The following is a 21,005-nucleotide window of genomic DNA, read 5'->3' on the forward strand; positions in this document are numbered from 1 at the left end:
TATTTTATATTAGCAGCTCCTGGCAACCATATAATCGAGACCGCAGTAAAATAGTTTAGAAAGCAGGAATGTAAAGAGGATACAGAAAAAACTGTAAACAAAAAGGTAAGTATAATAAAAGCTGTATATAAAAGCTGGTAGATGAAGGCACAGATGCAGATGCTGTGTGAGGATGTGATGGAGCGTGGAGCAGCACTGAGTCTTTCGCGCCGGGACTGAGGGTTTATTGATGGGTTCTTAAACAGCAGGGGTGGGAGTTTGGTGGAGAGTCGGTGGGATTCTGGGATTTGAGCATCCTAGAGAGGAGGAGACACTGAAAGGAGTTTGTGGAGTACGTGCTCGGGGAGGTTCAGAGAAACTTATGAATGGCAAGGCAGATGGAATGAAGCATCAGCACCCTCTTGCGGAAGCAGAAATGGCTGGATTTGGTGAAACTTGTCCTTTTTGGTGAGATTTTAATCTTGATTATCCCTTTAACTGCCCCAGGCCCCATAACTGCATTTCTCAACTCCTAATGTCACTAGTTTACACACTTAATACATTTTTTCAATACATCCCATAATTTCTAAAATATCAGCCTCTACCAAATGATAGATATGTCGGTTTATGGTAAAAGTACCTGAATTAATACATATACTATGAAAAATAAGAAAATATTAAGTGTAAGACCAATTTATTAAAAAAAATAAAAATTAAAACAAAATATTTTTCAATGGTAAATCATCTTTATTATTTGAAGTACACCATAATGTGTTTCAGATTCTCATTTAACATGTTTTCTTGTTTTTTTTTTTTTTTTTTTTTTATTATTATTTACAATAAAACCAAAATCAAGTGTAGTAGTGCAACAGGAATATGTTTGTTTGCTTTTTGTAAACCAACAATACTGTATAGTGTAAACCATTATTATAAATAGTCATTATTTAAAACAGTGAAAATATGGTCAACTAGAGCAGGCAGTTAAAGAGTTAATACAGTAAATTTTCATATGGAAGGTCAGGGCTAGCTGTTAAACTTGCTTAAATTACATGGTGGGTTTATTTTTGAATATATTTCCAAGTAATGTAGTACTAGCTAATAAGACTGAAATAAAAAATAAATAAACAAATAAATATATATATATATATATATATATATATATATATATATATATATATATATATATATATATATATATATATATATATATATATATATAATAAAAACAATGTAATTTAGTGATGATAAACTGCATGCAGTAAATAAATTATCATATGTCCAGGCCCAGGATGCGATTCGACCGGCTACCACAGCCCCTGGGTGCATCCGTGTAAGGTACTTACCAGGTCCTGGGGCAGAACGTCTCCTCCTCCTGTGTTCGAGATCCCCACGGAGAACCGCTTCGTCCCTCTCCGCGAGACGATTCGCGATGTGGCTATCATCGGTGACTTCATCGTGGGCCACGTCTGCGCCGCTTCCTCCAAAGGTAACAAAGTACGCACTTTCTGCTTCCCTTCCCTGGTAAATAAATAAATGAATGAATGAATGAATAAGGTATTCAATTAAGTCAATCATTTATCTATTTAAATATGTAATACTATTTACACATTTCCAATATAACACATTTTGGAAACAAATAAACAAATTGCTTTGTATAATATTGCATTAACATTGTAAAGTTACATGTTATTTACATTCTGAAGTTAGATTCATGCATATAGTATACTAATAGCTTTTTAGAGGAGTTAATAATGAATATATTCAGGTGATACATGCTTGCTGATTTAATCCATAATCCACATTTATGTTAATATTTTTTTAAAAAGTCACCAAAGCTGTATTTAATTATTAATCCAACACTCAATAGTTTGTGAAATATTATTTTAATTTAAAACAACTGTTTTCTATCTCAACATATTTTAAAATGTAATTTATTCATGTTATTCAAAGCTGCATTTCATTTTGAGCATCATTACTCCAGCCTTTCAATGTCACACAGTCCTTCAAGAATCATTCTAATATGCTAAAAATAAATAAACTTTGACTAATACTGCAAAATGTGAAAATATACAAATATAATTATGTAATGAAGTGGTTGAGTCTATGAGGCAATGTTGAGTATGTAAAACTAGTCTCCTCACTTGACTCTATCATGGGATTTAGGATTTAGATGTAATGAGTTTGCTAATACTCAGATCATTTGAGTGGCCTGCTGAAAACACCAATTATGTTAAGAGGGTATGATTTACCAGAAGACTGAGCTGTGAATCACTGCAATAAAGGTGTTTGCACAAGCATCTGTTCTTTACTGCAATAAAGAGAGCAGTAGCACTTATTTCTCTTGTGTATAATAGTCTTGAGAATAAAGGAAGGATTATGATACGGAATTAAACATTAATTGACATGTTTAAGTCTTTTAAAATGATTATAAATGAACTCCTCTGCATTCTTAGTTGTGAATAGTAGTTTTCATTTTAATTGTTGTAATGATTTTGACTGTTAATGCAAACGCCATACATTTTTATTGAAGTGTTTCTATGCTGTATCTCATGAATCTCCACAGCAAATAATTGCATACCTTCAAGAACAACAAGAATGTCCTTTTTGAAACCCATAAAAACTCCAATATTTGATCCCGGTTACATTTATGCAAAAATTCCCATATGTAATAGGCTTTTATTTTGTTGGTTTATTTTAAAAAATTTAACAATCTATAATGTTTAAGCAGATAACTTCAGGTTTGGCATGGATAGAAAAAAAACACTTTAGTTTAGGACAGATGCTGGATGATGATAGTAAAGCTCATTTCCAAAAATACTGTTGCATTCGCAATTGTGTGTGTGTGTCTCTCTCTCTTTCTCTCTCTCCCTCTCTTTTCATCTGCACAGGCCCCACCCTATTTACACAGACGACGTACCCTAGGATTTGCTGGAGTGACCCAGGGCGCCTTTTAAAAAAGGTGAAACGGGCATGGGGCGTGAAAGAGAGTTGGCTGGCGTATAGTTTGAAGTTGTTGTTGGAGAATATTGTTAGCGATACTTGGTGTTGGTTGTGTATTCCTGTGTTGTGTGTAACTTTGGTTCTCTTGGTGTTGTGATTTTGCAAATAAATGTAAAATTTATGTTACGACCCTGGTCTAGGGTCAAGGACGTAACATAAATAACACACTCAAAAAATAAAATTCACTTTTATGAACCCTAGAGTCGGGTCCGTTTATTTGTCCAAGTGTTCTTTTATGTTGCTTCCTTGACCCTAGACCAGGGTCGTAACAATACCTAAACTGTGAATGTAGACCAAATTATTCATCAACTGTTATTGTTTTAGTTTGGGAAGGTCATTTTTGAGAAAGTGCCTCTGAGGGGAGAGGAGGACACAGATATAGGTCTAATCCCAATAAGGTCAAGAACTGTTAGGTAGGTATAAATCCCTATAAGCGTTGTGCTGGCTAACAGGCCAGATGTGCAACACAGAAGCATGGTATTGCCTGAAGTAAAAGTGCACCCTGACCTGATGAGGAAGACAGTTACAGTTTACAGTTTTGTTGGTGCACAAAAGTGTTCTTGGAGCTTCATATGATTACAGTTGAACCACTGAAGTCGGAATGCTTTGACAGTGTTCTTGATTCCTTTTCTGGACATTGCACATCTCTGGACCACTGCCTTTAATAGAGGATGAGAGAGCTCTCATAATTTGTGTTCTGAAGATGAACGAAGGCCTCAGGGGAATTAAATGACACTAGGGTAAGTAATTACTAACACAAATTTCATTTTTGGTAACTCTTTAAGATTCCATAAGCCAATTCGGTTTTGACTTTGCACAATTTTTTGTATAATATATGTGTATGGATGTTTTCACGGACGTTGTGTGAGCGGCCAAGTGAATGTTTTCAATTCACTCATGTGCAAGATTAGCACCAATGCTAATGAAGTGCATTATGCTCAGCTTCTATATGAGAAAACTGAAAATGTGCTCGCGCCACAAGTTATGAATAAGCTCATGTGCATACACACGTGTTGTGAATTAAGTGGAAATGTTTTTGTGAGAATGTGCATATAAATACAAAAACATATGTAATTATTACACTCTACAAATTGTCAGGTTATTTCAACCCAATCCTAGGTGTAATAGGGACTAAACCATTCACTGGGAATCATATTTTTTAAATTAAATGAATAGGACCAAATTTAACCCAAAGTTTGGGTTAGTCCATATTTTACCCAACTTGGGTTTCAAAGACCCAGCATTCTTAGGGCATAATGAAGGAGACCAATATCCTCAATTAGCATGCTTTTTTGATTAACAACCTTGCAGATGGTTTACATTTAAAGACATCTCTGTTAAAAACTGCAAATAAGACATTTATTTGAAAACCCCTATGATCTGCTCTTAATGAGATGCGGAATAAGTGAACAATGAAGTCTGTAAGTATATGTTGTGCACTTGGCCTGTTTTTTATATTGTGTGCTTAACTGACATTAATACATAGAGCTGCCACAACGGCATGTTATAGTTCAATGAGTAGGGGAGCGTGGGGCACAAGTAACGCGGGGTAAAATGTAAAAGAGTTTTAAGGTAATGACTCAGGATTAACCATGGCATGCTTCCAAGGTTTTCACCACAGTGTCGGCAGCAGTCTTCATTATTGAAGTCAATTAGCAGTCAATTATTGAAAATGTTTGGCGAAATTTGGAGGAGAAACCATTTTTGCAGCATAAAAGTATTTTTTAATATGGTCGATATTTTTTTTTATTTAAAAAAAATCTGTCAAAGTATGTAAGTAACATCTTATGTTGTTGTGAATGATTGCTTGGGTGTTCTAAGTAGTTGCTAAGCCATTGCTAGGCAGTTGCTAGGGTGTTCTGGGTAGTTGCTAAGGCACTGCTAGGTGGTTGCTAAGGTGTTGCTAGGTGGTTGCTAGGGTGTTCTGAGTGGTTGCTATGCGGTTGCTAAGGAGTTTCTTGGTGGTTGCTAAGTTGTTGCTAGGTGGTTGCTAAGGTGTTCTCAGTAGTTGCTTGGCGGTTGCTAAAATAAATTAGCATGGATCTAGTATGAATTAGCATTATGTTGGCATGTTTCTAGCATAAATTAGCACATTATAAGCATGGTTCTAATATGAATTAGCGTGTTGCTAGCATGTTTCTAGTATAAGCTAGCACGTTGTTAGCATGAATGTAGTATGAATTAGCATGTTGCTAGTATAATTAGTAATTTTTTTTGTATGTTTTTAGTATGTTGTTAGTATGTCCAATGTAAAGTCAAGGACAGTTTTTTTATAATGGAAGTCTATGGGACAGTTGCTAGGGTGCCGTAAGTGGTTTCTAGGGTGTGGCTAGTAAGTTGAAGTGTGATCAGTGATTTGGCAGATTAGTAGTCTTGGTTAAATGAGCCCAACCTTAAATCAGTTTGACAGTCTGGAGCAGAGTTATTAAGTCACACAGTTTGGTCCAATGTTAAGTCAATAGGACTTTTCCAAATTTTCTGGCACAGTTTTCAGAAAACTATACATCGGATCAGTTAGAAAATATATAGCAACTTAATTCAGTATAGTTTTGAGGTTTGGAGTTGGTTTGGAGGTTGTAGTATGAATTGTCTAGGAGGAGATGCATTCTTAAAATAGTCGAAGAAGAAGAGGAAAACGGAAGAAGAAGAAAAAGTTTATGTAGTATAACAGTATGTTGGCTTTCTCAAGCCACTATAATAATGCAAATACATGTGTTTAACAAATACATAAATAAACATACTGTGCTATGTACAATAAAAATAAATTGAGCGAAGTAGTGAGGAAATATAGCTACTATTTAAATTAAACAGGAATAAATTAACTGTGTGAAATCTGCCTTTTTAAGCATGTGTTACAGCTAGGCATGGGCTGGTATAAGATTCTGACGGTATGATAACCTTGGACACAAATATCACGGTTTCACAGTATCACGGTATTGTGATCACTGCTCTAAAATCTATTCTTTTTAAATGTGTGGGTAAAAAACAAAACTTTTTTCATCTTTGAAAGCAATATATTTTATTTTTTGAAAGATTTATAATATTTTGGAGAAGTAAACTCCAAATAATCCAAATGACTTCTGCTGTCTTCATTTTCTTCAGAAACACAGATTTCTTTGCAATTTAAAATGGCATCTTTGGATATTTTTTTTTTCTGCTGGAGATACTGTTGTCCTAAAAAACAAACAAAAAAGTAAATAAAAAATCTTACACACACCTTAGTAACGGTATTACAGAAAATTTTGGCGGTTTTAAAACCTTGACTTCCGAACCACGCTATACCTTGAAAACGGTTATCATCCCATGCCTAGTTACAACTAACCCTCTGTCTGTTACAACTTGCCCCTCTGGTGGGATAAACAGTAACATTTTACTGCTGGCACTCTTGGCAATACTACACAGAAACCATAGATCCGGCGATCATACAACCAGTGCTCATGTGTTGGAGAGGCTTGTGTGTTGATGGTAAAAAAAAATATGGTTTGTCTAACCCCATTACTTTGTTCATTATTTGCCCAAAACCAAAAAGTGTTACTTTGTGCCCCGCTCTCCCCTATATTATCCTAGCAAACATACATACACATAAAAGTCTTCTTAATCAAACCACCATCCTTTTTGTTCAGGTGTATTAAGGGCAGAATATGGTCACTTGTAGCAACAGGGAATAAACCTCCAGCCACGGGACATGGTTAAATAACTCACCTTTTAGATCAACCTTTGGTCTGTCAAAGTCCTTCACACACTTACAGAGTACTAGATAACACCTGAGCAGGAGCCAGCGGACACCTCCTTTACAACGGGATACTGAGGAGACCACAGCTGGTGAGTGACCAACACTTCTGTCCTGTTCACAGCATGTAGACAAAAGTTGAGGAATACTTTAGAGTGTGTTGTAATTTGTACCTTTTTATATTCTGCGAAAATATTTAGACTGCATTTTTTTATAATTTGACAAGACAAGACTAGTATATACGCAATAAAAATGCTGGGTTGTTTTGTTTTTTTTTTTTTTTTTTTTTTACTTAATGTAGTTAACATAGGCTAACTCAATGTTGGGTTAGTTTAAAAAAAATTCAAAATTAACTTAAATATTTTAAATTAATTTACACTTTTTAAGCCCGTCAATGGGTTTGTTCATAAATTGACCCAAATCACAGTGTAAAGAATAGAATAGAATAGAATAGAATAGAATAGAATAGAATAGAATAGAATAGAATAGAATAGAATAGAATAGGGTATACGTACAACTAGTGTTTCTTCCCATGCCAATAAACTTCTGGCAAACAGTTAATGTGACTTTTTTCCATTTTATACAGTTCCTTTTACAGCATCAATGTTGTAATGTATTTAAAATATAATCAGTAAATAGACTTTGGCATTTATTTAGTTGCTCAAGCGTAAAACGAGATGAAATGCCGTTTACATGTACGCACCCGTCAGGATTAGCAGGCTAGCACAGAAGCTCCACTGAATATACTGCAGTAAAATAAATGTTCATATTTTATAGACATAGCGGGAAAAATGTTGTGTTCTGATCGCTGATTTTTAAAGAAAACAGACCTTAAACGTGCCGATTTAAACGGCATACAGTTCACCAGAAGCACTTGACCCAGGTTACTGACAAATGAAAAGTCCTTCCGCATACTTCTGCATATACCCTATAGACCTAAAAATGGAGGGTTGTTTTAACCCATACTGTAAAACTGCAAAAAAGCTGGGTTGTCATAACCTAATGTTGGGTCAGATATGGATAAACCTAACTTTGGGTTAACTTTTTCAGTTAAATTTAAATGATTTTAGGATAGGATTTTGTACCAATGTTGGGTTATGACTAGGGTTGAGTATGACAAACCAGAAATTGTTAAAGTGCAAACTTAGGTTAAATATGAACAAACCCAAGTGTTTTTTTAACTCTACATTGGGTTTGTATAGTGATTGCTCCAGACTTTTTTTTAATTTCTTAGAGTCTAAAAAAGGCTGAGCTGCTGTAATCCAACGTTGGATTAATTTTAGACAAAGCCAAAATGAAAATGCGTTATTATGTTTAATTAAATTTAAATGACACTTTTTAACAGTTTTAACAGTTGGGTTTGTCTAAATTTGGGCCCAATGTTGGGTTTCAGCAAGGTGCATAGAATTTATAGAATGTTGTTTCAGACAAACTGCACACTCTGAAATAAAGGTACAAAATCTGTCACTTTGGTGGTACCTTTTCAAAAAGGTACACTTTTGGACCATACAGGTGGACATTAGTACATTAGGGTCTTTTGTACCTTCATGGTGCAATGAGGAACACATTTGTACTTTTTAGGTATTAGTATGTACCTTAAGGAACAAAAATGTATCTTTTGAAAAGATACCGCCTCACTGACAGATAACGTATATTTATTTCTAAAAGTGTGAATAATAAAAAAAAGTCTTTCCATGAAAAATTACTAGAAATTTTATCATGAAAGCATTTTGTTCAATTTGACAGCTTAACTCGGCATTCTTGCTTTCCAGTCATCTGTACAGCTGAGAAACCTGAAGCAAAGTGGCATTAATTATTAAACAGCAGCAAGCCGGCAGGCCGTTTTAGGAATAATGCGATGATGTGAAAACACAGAGCAGTTGATGGATCACTGAAGTGTAAGAAGTGAACTTCAGCTCTCAGCTCATATGTGAGGTGTTACGTAATGGATATCGCATCAGTGGTGCTTGAATCTATAGCTTCATACTTGGACTTTTTCCACTATTACAACATTTATCAATATGGGCCAAGGCTCAAGGCAATTTCTCCAAAACATTTATGATTCTATATTATTTGTATAGGTTCTATTTTATTATAAAGATTTCTATATTGGTATTCATAAATATAGAGACAGGTGCATGCATAATAGCGTACTTTGACATAAACACATTCATCCAGTTTGTTAACAATTAACAGTTTATGTTAATAGCATTTTAATGATCAACATTTTCCATATGTAAGTAGACTGAACATAAAACAATTAAGTTGTCCCAAAAAAACTAAAGAGTTGTGTTGTTTCTGCTCATTTTAACAGCAAACTGCAAACATAATTTCTGAGTGAAGGTAGATGCATTTCTACATTTAGGAAGATTGATAAATAGAATAAGTTACTTAAGTAGATTTAATGTATGAATTAATGTTATTTAAAGGAAAAACAAACAAAAACAGGCAAAAAAAGAGAGATATATTAATATTCAGTATTTAAAACATTACTTTAATATTTGTAAAACTTTTAATACTTTTCTTTTTGCTATAATCATTTAATTTAATTTAAAATCATTTTAAAATATAATAAATCATATTAATATATTACTGATTTTAATTAATTTAATAACACAACGAATGTTAGAAACAAATGTTATATCAATGTATATTTAATTCCTAAAACGTTCATGCTTTGTGTTTTTAGCTGAAAGAACTTCACAGAAATAAGAGTCAATTAGTTTACCAATACGATTTTACCTCGACTTTAAACCCTTATAACCTTTCAAGATGCACCCTAACACAGGGCGGTGATTATATGGCCTTTGATAATTCTCTATTACCCCAGTTATCGCCTTCATTTCAAGAACACATGATTACATAATCATATCAACAGGTAAATGTTCTCTCTTCATCTATTGTTTGGTAATCTGCTGCTGTTGAATAATAATTACCACATGCGATTTAACGAACTTGTAACATATAGCCATTATACGGTAACACCACCACACATTGTGAAAAAAATGAAAATCAGCCTTCATTATGGAATGCTAGATTTAAATGACTAATTTTATCACCAAACCACTGGTGTATAATGAATGATGTGCTTTAATGATAAGATAAAATCAGATGTACCAAGCATTTTATCACATTAGATGACTTCAGCTTAAAAGGCAAACACGTATCGATGGATGGTTCTTAACTGTGGATGTGATTTGACCGAGTTGAACATTCTTGTCTCTAAAATCACCCCCCTATACCCTCATTCACTAATCACTCCACTAATATAGTCCACTTAAAGGAGTATGAATGAGTGAACTCGAGCACTTAGTGCACAGGAAGGGATGCTGTTTTGTTTGTGCTTTGCTGGTGGATAAAAATATATATTTTTTTATTTTGATTTATGTCATGTACTGTATATAGACATTAAATAAATCAAATTACTTAGAAACTTACACTGATAGGATTCAGCTCTGGATGCCATCTTGTGGTCAGATTTGTTAACTGAGAATGAATTTGGTACATGAACTCTCACAGTGCATTATGCGTATTGTTTGGCTGTTGAATTCACAATAGACTGATTTTACGCAGCCGCCATTTAAAACAGCGAAATCGAGGCTGGGGTGGGATGAAAAATATCGCCTGAGTCCAACAGGAATGTTGCGTACCTGGATGTATATCTTATAAGCGAAGAGAAAGTGACATAAATTTATAATTTCGTTGTCTTCCGAGTGACCCGAAGTTCTGTTCAGAATGAATAGTGAAAATAAAAAGGGATATTGGATCTCATTTTCAGCTAAGTTAAGGGAAATGGCACTAGTTAGCTAACGTTATCTTTGCCAAACACACGTTTTAGATGCCAGTTATCAAACTCAAGTTAATAAACTGATTCTTTCACTATATTAGACTTGTCATGATACTGAATTTCGATACTGAAAAGTAAAAAAAAACATCCATTTCCGGTTAATATTTAAGAACTGTTAATGGTATTCTTAAACAGCACTGATTTGCCATTATGTTCACGTGCTCAACAGAAATGATTGTGATTGGCCGTGAAGGTCATCAGTTTACCTCACTTCACCGATGTTTACCGAGTGCAAAGGTGCAAACACAGACGAGTGATCCACGGATAAATCGACTGATCCTCATGGCCTTTAAAACACTCCAATGTCCATCTATCTGTGTTCGCGATCTGTAAAGAGCGGTGAACTGATGACCTTCACAGCAAATCACAGTCATTTCTGTTGAGCACTGGTGAATACTATGGCAAATCAGCGCTGTTTAAGAATGCGCTCAGTGGCGCTAAAATGTTAGCGGGAAATGGACGTTTTTAAAACTTCAGTACCAGGACAACACTGTTACAGACAACACGAGGATGTGCAACAGAGGACTGCATTGTTTTATCGCTCACCGGTTTACATAGGCTGAAGCAGGGAAGCGTCCCAACGGTGTTTATCTGCTGCCATGAACTGAAGCCTAGGAGGACACTTAAGCGTGTTACTCTTAAAAAAATTGTTGATTGATGTCTAATATGCTTTAAATTGTTTAAATTAAACTGAACTTAATGATTTTAAAGTGATGTTTACACCATATCTGCATTTTGAAATCACGGCAACAGCTGAAGGTTTTTAGTACACAGCATGCTGCTGCAATGTTTACAGTGCTAATCCTATACTTTTGGGTTTCTTCCCACCACAGCCTGGCTTATGTGTTTTAAAATGGCGGCCGCGTGAAATAATCATATAGTTGTACACTCTTATTGTGGTGCATTGTGGGATTGATTGAGTGCACTACATTTACTATAGCCACTAAAGACACTAAGACACCACTAAAATGGCTATTTGAGGATAGTGCCCTATTCAAGGGTATACCGTAGGGGCAATTTCGGATACAACTCATGTTCCTGGATTAATATTTCAATCAACCAATCAACCAATCAATTTGTACTTATTTACTTTAAAGGTTCTCTTAGGTAAACTACCATTCTATATTTGCAATTTGCTAACATTTCACATAAATAACCAACACACTAGATTTGGTTCCTGTATTTGTTTAACAGTCCCATGGGTATTGTCAGAACTCGGCAAATGTGCTTTTTCCTTTTATGCTCCTAGGGCTTGGAATGACCTGCAAAATCAGCTTAATCAGAGTACTTTGAAACATCTTCTGTACAACGTCTTAAGGGATACTTGTAACTCTTTTTTATGATCTGACCTTTTTACGAATAGAGATTTTGTAATTTTGTGGTATTGGTATAAAATAATGTGTGCTGTATTTATTTCAATACTACAGTGAGTGTGATCACTAAATTCACTGTTTGATTAGATTGATTACACAAGCGGTATTCACTGGTCAGATACACTAGTAGCATACTGAGGACATCTGCTAGTTACAAGGGGGCAATGCCAAATGAAAAGCATAAACTTAAAATAAACATAGCATTATCATTATTCAGCTTGGATGCAGATATATTTAAATATTATTAGTTATTGTGCTTGGTGTGAACAGGTCTTAAGGCAAACTTTTAGACATGGAATGTTGTTTCTGGATCAGTTACTTTGTAAATCCTTTCCTGATAGGAAGAATGGCTGGACCAAAGCCACGTATCATCAGTCTGACCAAGCGAGAGAGCCAGGGTTATGGCTTCTACCTCCGCGTGGAGCACGGCGAGGAGGGTCACCTGATCCGGGCGCTGGAGATGGGTGGTGCTGCTGAACTGGCTGGTCTAAAAGATGGAGACCGGATACTTAGAGTCAATAACACATTTGTGGACAATCTGGAGCACACTCAGGTTTGACAATTTTTTTTGTAAATTAAATACGTTTTTGGTTAATGTGTCACAAACTTCCCTGTTTCTGCAGTGTATTTTCACACTCGGGAAATGATTCCCAAAGTTGTATAAAAGTCTGTGTGAAATCAAAATCTGCAATGTTTATTTTGCTAGTGCACACTGTTATTCTTTGGGTGAACAATTTTCCATGCAAGTTAATTGACTGGAAAAATGCATGCAGACTTTAAGGTACAAGGTACAAGGGTCAAGTGCTGAAAGAAGAAAGGGACTTCATAAAAATTGGACTTCATTAAACTCATTGACTGGCTTGCTTGGAACTTGTGGAGCTGCGCATCGATGGATTTACTCTTCAGTGTTTGAACTTTCAGCAGTGAAAATTAAACCACACTGAACTGAACTAAACTGAACTTCAACTGAAAACTGGACTGACACATTTTAAATTTACTAGCACTTCTATGTGAAGCTGCTTTGACACAATCTACATTGTGAAAGCGCTATAGAAATACAGATGAATTGAATTTGAATTAAGAAAGCTAATTTGCTTACCAGTAATGCATACACAGATACACATTGGAGAGATGGACATACTCCTGTTGTAAAATGCACTCCCTCTGAAATGTGCATATATTAGGTTAAATTTATTAAAAAATAATAATAATAATAGAGTTATGACAACTAATAACAGTGACTGGGGTGAGATACATGAATAACCCTTCCCTTACAGAAGATATATATATATATTTAAATCAATAAATAGCTTTAATTGAAATACAATACCAATTAGATTAAGTAAAGTGAATTGTTTAATGTGTGCTTTAGTTGAAAACAACAACAATGTTTGTTTAAAAAACACCATAAAGCATAATTTTAGAAACAGGCTCATTACATTAGTCCACTCTTATGATCACCAAAGTGACGTGCCGGGGGTCACCGGACAATGAAAGGTCCGATTTCCAAAAATCACATTCATTTTATTGAACTTTTATTAGAATTACCATATTTTATCCATAACCTACTGAAGAACAAATTTGTAGTTAATGGTAACATTGTTTTTTTATAATATTGTTTAGGGTTTTTTAACCTTTAATGGATCGTGTAGAGAATTGACAGGAAATCATTTGGAGCGGAGAAGGATCGGCAAAGGACCTCAAGCCGGGAATCGAACTCAGGTCACCATGAGCACATTGGTTTTATATGTCGGCACACTTAACCACTAGGCTATTGGCACCGAAAATAGTAACATTGTTAACATGTTAATAATAAACAGTAATTATAGTAAATCCATAAGCCTGTAATTATAGTAAATCCTTTTTTTTTTTTGCAAACCATGGGGTGATTGTGTTATATTAAAGATTCAGCAATAGCATCAGATGGAGCACGTTGATTTTATGGCACCAGGTTAAACTTTCTGACACCTTTACGGCACTCATGTACCTTAAAAATAAATACAGGTCACAACTGAACTTGGAGGATGGTCTCCGAGGGGTGCTATTACACAATGAATAGACTTGGGCCTACTGGTGTGTTCGCTGTTGTGTGCAAGTTTTACATATTTATAACCACACTACTTAATATTGGAGATCACGACTCACTGGCATTGTAATTTTGGTAGTCGCGGGCTGAAAAGTTTGGGAACCCCTGGTCTATGCTACTGTGAATATTTTTATTTTACATTTATTTGTAAACCTAGTGCATTTTAAAATGCATTTCACTTCTTGTTCTTGCTTGGTATATCGAAATAATAATCATATTACATGTTAATCAATTAAACCTTATTTTTTTTTGTTTTGTTTGTTTGTTTTTTAATGCAGACTGAGAATTCTAATGAAAGTCTATAAAGGGGAGAGGAGTCTGGATGCAGACCTGGTGCAGTGCAATCTGCACCAAAAAAAAAAAAAAGTATTCCACTTAACTAACATTATATCCAAGCTCTCAGGTAAAACAAAAATGAAAAAAGAAATGTTTCTTACAAATATATTTTTGGTGCTTGCTCGTCAACAAAACAGACCTACTCTTCAGCTCTTATTGTATTGCAAGGAAATGAAAATAAAGTGTAATATTTGTGCACTTCAGATATGGCAGAAGTACACACATCCTTTACTCAAATAGAAGTACAGATACTCATGTTTAAAACCACTCTGGTAAAAGTTGAAATACTGACTACACTTTTGTACTTAAGTAAAAGTAAAGAAGTACTCAGAAAGCCTCAGAAATGTACTGAAGTAAAAAGTATCCATTATCCAAAGCAGTTGTTTTTCTGTGCTATAATAAAATACTTAACATATTTTACTATTTTGGCCATTTGGCGAGAGGGGTCTGGATGCAGACCTGGTGCAGTGCAATCTGAGCTGCATCAAATGCTTTTTAATGCGCTCACCTAACCCCAACCCTAACCCTACCCATCACAGTGATGTCACTCACTCCATTGAGTGCATTATGTCTGACATTGCATCACTGAGTGATGCAATCTTAGCTTTCATCGTAAAGGCTGCATCCAGATACTACTGCATTAATGCTGTTAACACATTTATTCTATGCAAAAAAAAAAAAAAAAAAAAAACATACACAGGTGCAATTAGAGCCTTCAAAACTTTTAGCATAAACGTTTTTTTCACGTAATAAATTCTTGATGCTTTTCATTATGATTTTATTCATAAATCACCCAGTGTGAATAAATTCAATGTTAAAATATCTGTTAAACTAATTTCAATGAAGACAATGGTCTATTTTAAATTAAGACAACGGTAAAACAGTATAAATTCTGTATTAAGAAATAGAAAGAAATGTAAAAATCTGCATTAATAAAATAAATAAATCTCATTGCATACAGCATTCATATGATTTTACTGTGTTAGTTCTAACTGTTCAAATGTTGACAAAAAAAGCACATGATTGTGATTTTTTTTAAATAAATGTAAGGAGTAAAACTAAAAAGTTGTCAGAAAAATAAATTGTGGAGTAAAGTAGGCTACTGATACCAGAAAAATCTACTTGAGTACAGTAACGAAGTATTTCCCTTCTCTGGTGCACTTAAGAAACAAGACCTTATGATCCACGTCTCAGAACAACGAGGGAATTTCTCATGCACGATAATAATATTACATCTCATCTATTAAGCCAGCACTTTCTCCTGAATAAATGTGGAGAAACCAAAAACCAGATGACCTATATGTGAACTCTACAGTCTGACAGCCAATCGCCACTTTGAATTACCACATAAATGTATAAAATCACACAAGTCTTCAACTTCAACTTTTAAAACTGGAAGAATGAATGTTAACATCTCCCCAAAAAAAGTGTTTCATTTGGTCAGGGTTTCATGACCTAACACTTTTCTTTTTATTTTTGGGTCAGGTTGCAGATTTGGTGAGGAACAGTGGGATGAGTGTCACATTGCATGTGCTTGGAGAAGAGGCCTATAAGACAGCAAAAGCCAACAATGTGAATCTTGCCGACCTTCAGTCCCTGCCCGGTCAGAGCCAGCCCACCATGAACGGAGTGTCTACACCAGCTGCTAAAGCCAAACTGTGTTATCTGCAAAAATCCAGCAGTGGATTTGGTTTCTCCTTAAAGACCACCAAGGGTAAGTCAAATAAATAAATAAAGCAATGCCATAACCAGTCCACTGGCCAACAATAATTCTCTGTGACCAAAAGTCCAACTTGTTATCTCAAAATTAAAATTTGTGTTGAGAATAATGATGTTATTTGAAATCTTGTAAAATTAAATTAAATTAAATTAAATTAAATTAAATTAAATTAAATTAAATTAAATTAAATTATTTTATTTTATTTTATTTTATTTTATTTTATTTTATTTTATTTTATTTCTATTATGATAGAAATATCTAAAATTGAGAAAATGCGTGTAGGAAGTGTGAATTTATCTCTATCCAAAGCAATAATAATAATATTAAATTACTAAACTAAAATATTTTAATCTGAGTTTTCAATTGGAAAATGTAAGCGATGAATGGTGATGTTTTTGCATCGAAAAACCTAAAATTCTAAAAACCTAATTTAAATTTTAGAACAGTGAGTAAATCTGAAAAGCATAATCTTAAGAAACACAGTTGAGTATGTGGTTAAAAAGAATGGAAGATAAAGAGGAGCCAGACCTTGAAGAGATTTAAAAATGAGCAGCAAGATTTTATAATGAATGCGATCCTGAATAAGAAGCCAGTGAAGTTGAAAAGGAAGAGGTGTGATGTGTTCAGTGGTGCATGTATGAGTGGCAGTCCTAGCAGCTGAATTAACTGCCAAAATGAAGTAGTTTCTCAGTAAAAGGCTTTTGAAAGAGTGAGAGTTTTAGATAAAGCCCACCCCCCCCCCTCCCCTTCTAACCCCTAAACTTCACTTTTGTAAGTACAAAGCTTTTAAAAATGTTCATATGAATGGTACCATCCTGCAAACACTATAACACAAAGTATTTTGTGAAAAAGTGTACAGCTGAATAAATATAATAAACAAAAAGAGACGCAACACTGAACACCATAATACTGCACACTATACCACTTGGTCACATAAGCCATAATTAGAAAATCCTAAATGTTCCTATTCTCCTAAGGTAGGGGTCTCCTCAGTCCTGGAGGGTTGGTGTCTTGCAAAGTTTAGTTCCAACCCCAATAACATACCTGTGCTAGCTAATCAAGCTCTTACTAGGCTTTCTAGAAACACCCTTACAGGTGTGTTGAGGCTAGTTGGAGCTAAACTCAGCAGGACCAAGTTTGAACACCCCTGTCCTAAGATAAAATGTAGTCTTTATTGACTAGTTTGACATCTTCAAAAGCAGCTAGAAATGGCCAGTAAATCTGAAAAAAAAAATATATATATATACATATAAGATGTCCTTAAAATTGCCAGCCAAAGGTTAAACACACTTGATACAACACTGATTATGTTTAAATGAATAGTTCACCCCAAAAATGAAAACTTCACCATTTATTCACACTCGAGTGGTTCTAAATGTTCACAATCGAGGCGTTCACAAAATAAGATCTCCTGAAAAATAACAGTCATCATAGAAACAAAAAATACTATGTTTTGTTTCCACATTCTTCAGTATATCTTCCTTTGTGTTCAACAGAAGACAGAAACTCAAGTGGAGGATTGGTAAATGGTGATGACACAGGCCAGTTGCCAGGGGGGTCTGGGTGGTTCGAAAGACCCACCCCCCTACTGACAAAGTCCAAAATCTGGCCCCTATATGAGCTCATTTGTCCCATTTTTTTACAGTATGCCATCATAAATTGTGAAAATAACCAATAGAAATAAGCTTTAAAAAGAATAACCAATTAAAGGACCAATAAAAGAAAGCTTTTATTATTTAAATGGACAAATTCTGACTGAGGAAATGAGCTGGCCAGTTTGTTATTTGCATATAGTCCACAGTTTTTAATTTAAATCAAGTTTTAACAAATTGCCATTATTTTTGTATTTTTTTTATAATGATTGATAATAAACTAGCATTTAAAAATAAGCATTTTTTTCATATTTCTAATATTTTAATCTCATTACATTATATATAAAACTGTAACAACTTAGTAAGTAATGGGTATTTATATAGCGCATTTATTGTGTATGGCCATACACCCAAAGTACTACACAATCATGAGGTGGGGTCTCTACTTGGATGGTGCGATGGCAGTCACACTACAACAGCACCAGTGCGCTCACCACACACCAGCTAGTGGATGGGGATGATTGGGAGACCATGATCAGTAAGGGCTAATGGAGAGAATTTGGCCAGGGCACCAGGGTTATGCACCTACTCTTTACGAGAAGTGCCATGGGATTTTTAATAAGCTCGGTTTAACATCTCATCCGAAAGAGGGCGCCCACTGACAGTATAGTGTCCCCTTCACTATATTGGGGCATTAGGACTCACACAGACCACAGGTTGGGCTCCCCCGGCTGGCCTCACTAACACCACTTCCAACAGCAGCCTAGTTTTCCCATGTGGTCTCCCATCCAGGTGCTAACCAGACTCAGTCCTGCTTAGCTTCAATGAGTAACTGGTCTTGGGCTGCAGGGCTGTGGCCATATCACTTACAGTTTAAATGCACATTTGTAAATAAACATACATTTTTGTAAACAAAAAAATATAATGATAAACACTGCAAATAAGCAAACAGATAAAAATATAGTAAGTATTTTGTTAAATCAAAAAGTGTGGTAATGATAACCATCCCACTAACTAATCCAGCACAAATTAGTGCTTAAAATATCACTAAAATGAGAATTTGAACCTCATAATTTGAGGTTTCAAAAGAAGGTTAACAACAATGTCTGCTTTGTTATATCCATAGTAGACAGAATTAAGCACTGCGTTCCATTCAGAAGGGCTCATCCTTACTGTATGTCCTAATCCCTTATTTACAGCATTTACAGTGCTTCGAATGGATTAGGGCAAAGGGATGAGCCCTTCATAATGGAATTCAGTGTGTAGCACCAAATAACTTCTCCTGCGCAAAGGATCATGGTGGTCCGAATGTTCATCAGTTATACCCTTTGAAATCCCTCAATCCGAAGGGTCCTTTGAAGTGGCCAGTTTTGAGCACTTTAGTTAAAGAGCCCCTATTATGCATTATAAAATGTCATATTTTGGTTCTGGGGGTCTCCAACAACAGGCTGATATGCATGCAAGGTCAAAAAATAAAGTGTGTATTTATTTTTACTTAATTATCCCAACGACTACCATATCATTTGTTCAGCGATTCATTTGTTCCCGAACCCCTCCTTAGTGCGAAGCTAATCTGCGCTGATTGGTCCGATGACCCAGTCTGTTGGGATTGGTCGACTGGGTTCAGCTGGGATGCTAAAACACCCATCACGGTTATGAAAGAGCCAGAGTACAGAGTGTATGTGAGAGCCCTACACAGGAGTGAATTAAATCAATGAAGTTAAACACTAGCATATTGCTCTATTCTTAACCGTAACCCCAAGTAATAACAACAACACATATTCATTTCCACAGATTGGCAAAAATGTAACTATTCTGAAAATTGACCGCACCACGCGTGTGTAGGAACAGCTGATGGGGGGCCATAGCAACGACAAACGGCAGGAAATCGCAAGTTCAGAAACACATTTAAATGAGTAAGGAAAGAAGCACACGTCATGGTTTAACATGGATTTGGACGCAATATGTGAATAGCCCCTTAAAGATTTATCCTGAGAGATACATTACAAGCACTGATCTATAATAGATAAGTGATTACAAGCCGCGCAGAGCTATTACACGTAACAACACACTATTAAATACATATTTGCTAACTACTGAAAATGAAGCAACCATTTTAATCACAATTACAGCTTGTGTAGGAAGGAGAAACACTCACAGGATCTGGAGGAAGAAACTGGTCCCATACATTAATAGCCTCTGCTGCTCCTTTCATTAATAGCAAACAGCCAGTAAATCCCACATTGCAAGGTAGATTATTGCATCAATCATGAAAAAAAAGACAGGAACATGTGGTATTGTTGTGAAATGAACTTTAACCTTTTATTCCCCACAGTAGCATATCTGGCCATCTTCTAGTGATAGTAATCTTTGTGTCATGATGGTCCCCTAACGTTTGTAGCGTTGGGCGTGAAATGTTGGACGTGTTCACGTTTTATCGGATCCAGCACTTCATATTTGGCAATGTGTTGTATCGACATCGATGCAAGCAGGCAAAAGATCGAAACACAAAATGAATCATTCATTCGACTCTGAGTCGACCCTTTCCTTGAAGAATCAATATTTTCAAACACGGTGGACTTTCAGGGTTAAACCTCAGCTGGATGTTTTCATTCACTTAGAGCTGTGTTACACACTGCATTGAAGGTGATTTTCAAAAACCCATAATAAGGGGTCTTTAATAGCAACACTTGAAGATGGCAGCCATAATTGTTTACACTCCAAAGGGTCCTTCAGAGGGTGATGTGAAGTATTTGGAATGCATCAAATATACTGCAACTGGTGTAGTGTTACTTTGCATAAACAATATAATAATCAAGAAACGTTTGGTCCAGTAGAAAGATCCCATGAGTGTTAAAAAAATATTAATGAAACAATAGATTCCAATAATAATTTATTTGAAAAGATTGCCTCTTGCAAGCTTTAGAAAATTCATTCGTTCATCTTCAGAAGTGTTTATAGTCTGCCAGTTAGATTACAGATTACCATCTTGATCAAGTGTTTTCAAGTGCACTGTGCAGTCAACAGAGACCAAGTGGCCTTCTGATACGGTGAAAGTTAAACATGAGCTCATTTTCTTAAACTTGTTTTGGTTGAATCAACCAAAAATTTGATCATTTGAAATATTTCTGATGAAATGAGAGACCAAGAATCGGTATTTGTGTTTGAAGAAACCCTGTTTTTTTCTCAGGGGCTCATGGCGTATTCATGGTAGACGTGGTGTCTGGAGGAGTGGCGGATCAGGCAGGTGTGAAGCTGGGTGATCGCCTAGTGGAGATCAACAGTGAAAATGTTGAGAATCTCATACATGATCAGATTGTGCAAAAGGTAGGTGAAATGACA

The 21,005-nt window shown here is 35.3% G+C and overlaps 1 protein-coding gene across 1 annotated transcript in view; it reads left to right on the forward strand.

Moving 5' to 3' along the window:
• Positions 1–6,709: 6,709 nt before the first annotated feature.
• The window catches only part of pdzk1 (PDZ domain containing 1), a 45,411-nt gene continuing 31,115 nt past the window's right edge, over positions 6,710–21,005 (forward strand). Inside the window, exons 1-4 of the mRNA XM_056465035.1 lie at positions 6,710–6,801; positions 12,271–12,482; positions 15,837–16,065; positions 20,854–20,990. Of these exons, the coding sequence (XP_056321010.1) occupies positions 12,276–12,482; positions 15,837–16,065; positions 20,854–20,990 (573 nt within the window). The 5' untranslated portion in view covers positions 6,710–6,801; positions 12,271–12,275. The remainder of the gene's footprint in view (positions 6,802–12,270; positions 12,483–15,836; positions 16,066–20,853; positions 20,991–21,005) is intronic.

This window comes from Danio aesculapii, chromosome 9 (genome assembly GCF_903798145.1).
Source record: "Danio aesculapii chromosome 9, fDanAes4.1, whole genome shotgun sequence".
NCBI classification, from domain to species: domain Eukaryota; kingdom Metazoa; phylum Chordata; class Actinopteri; order Cypriniformes; family Danionidae; genus Danio; species Danio aesculapii.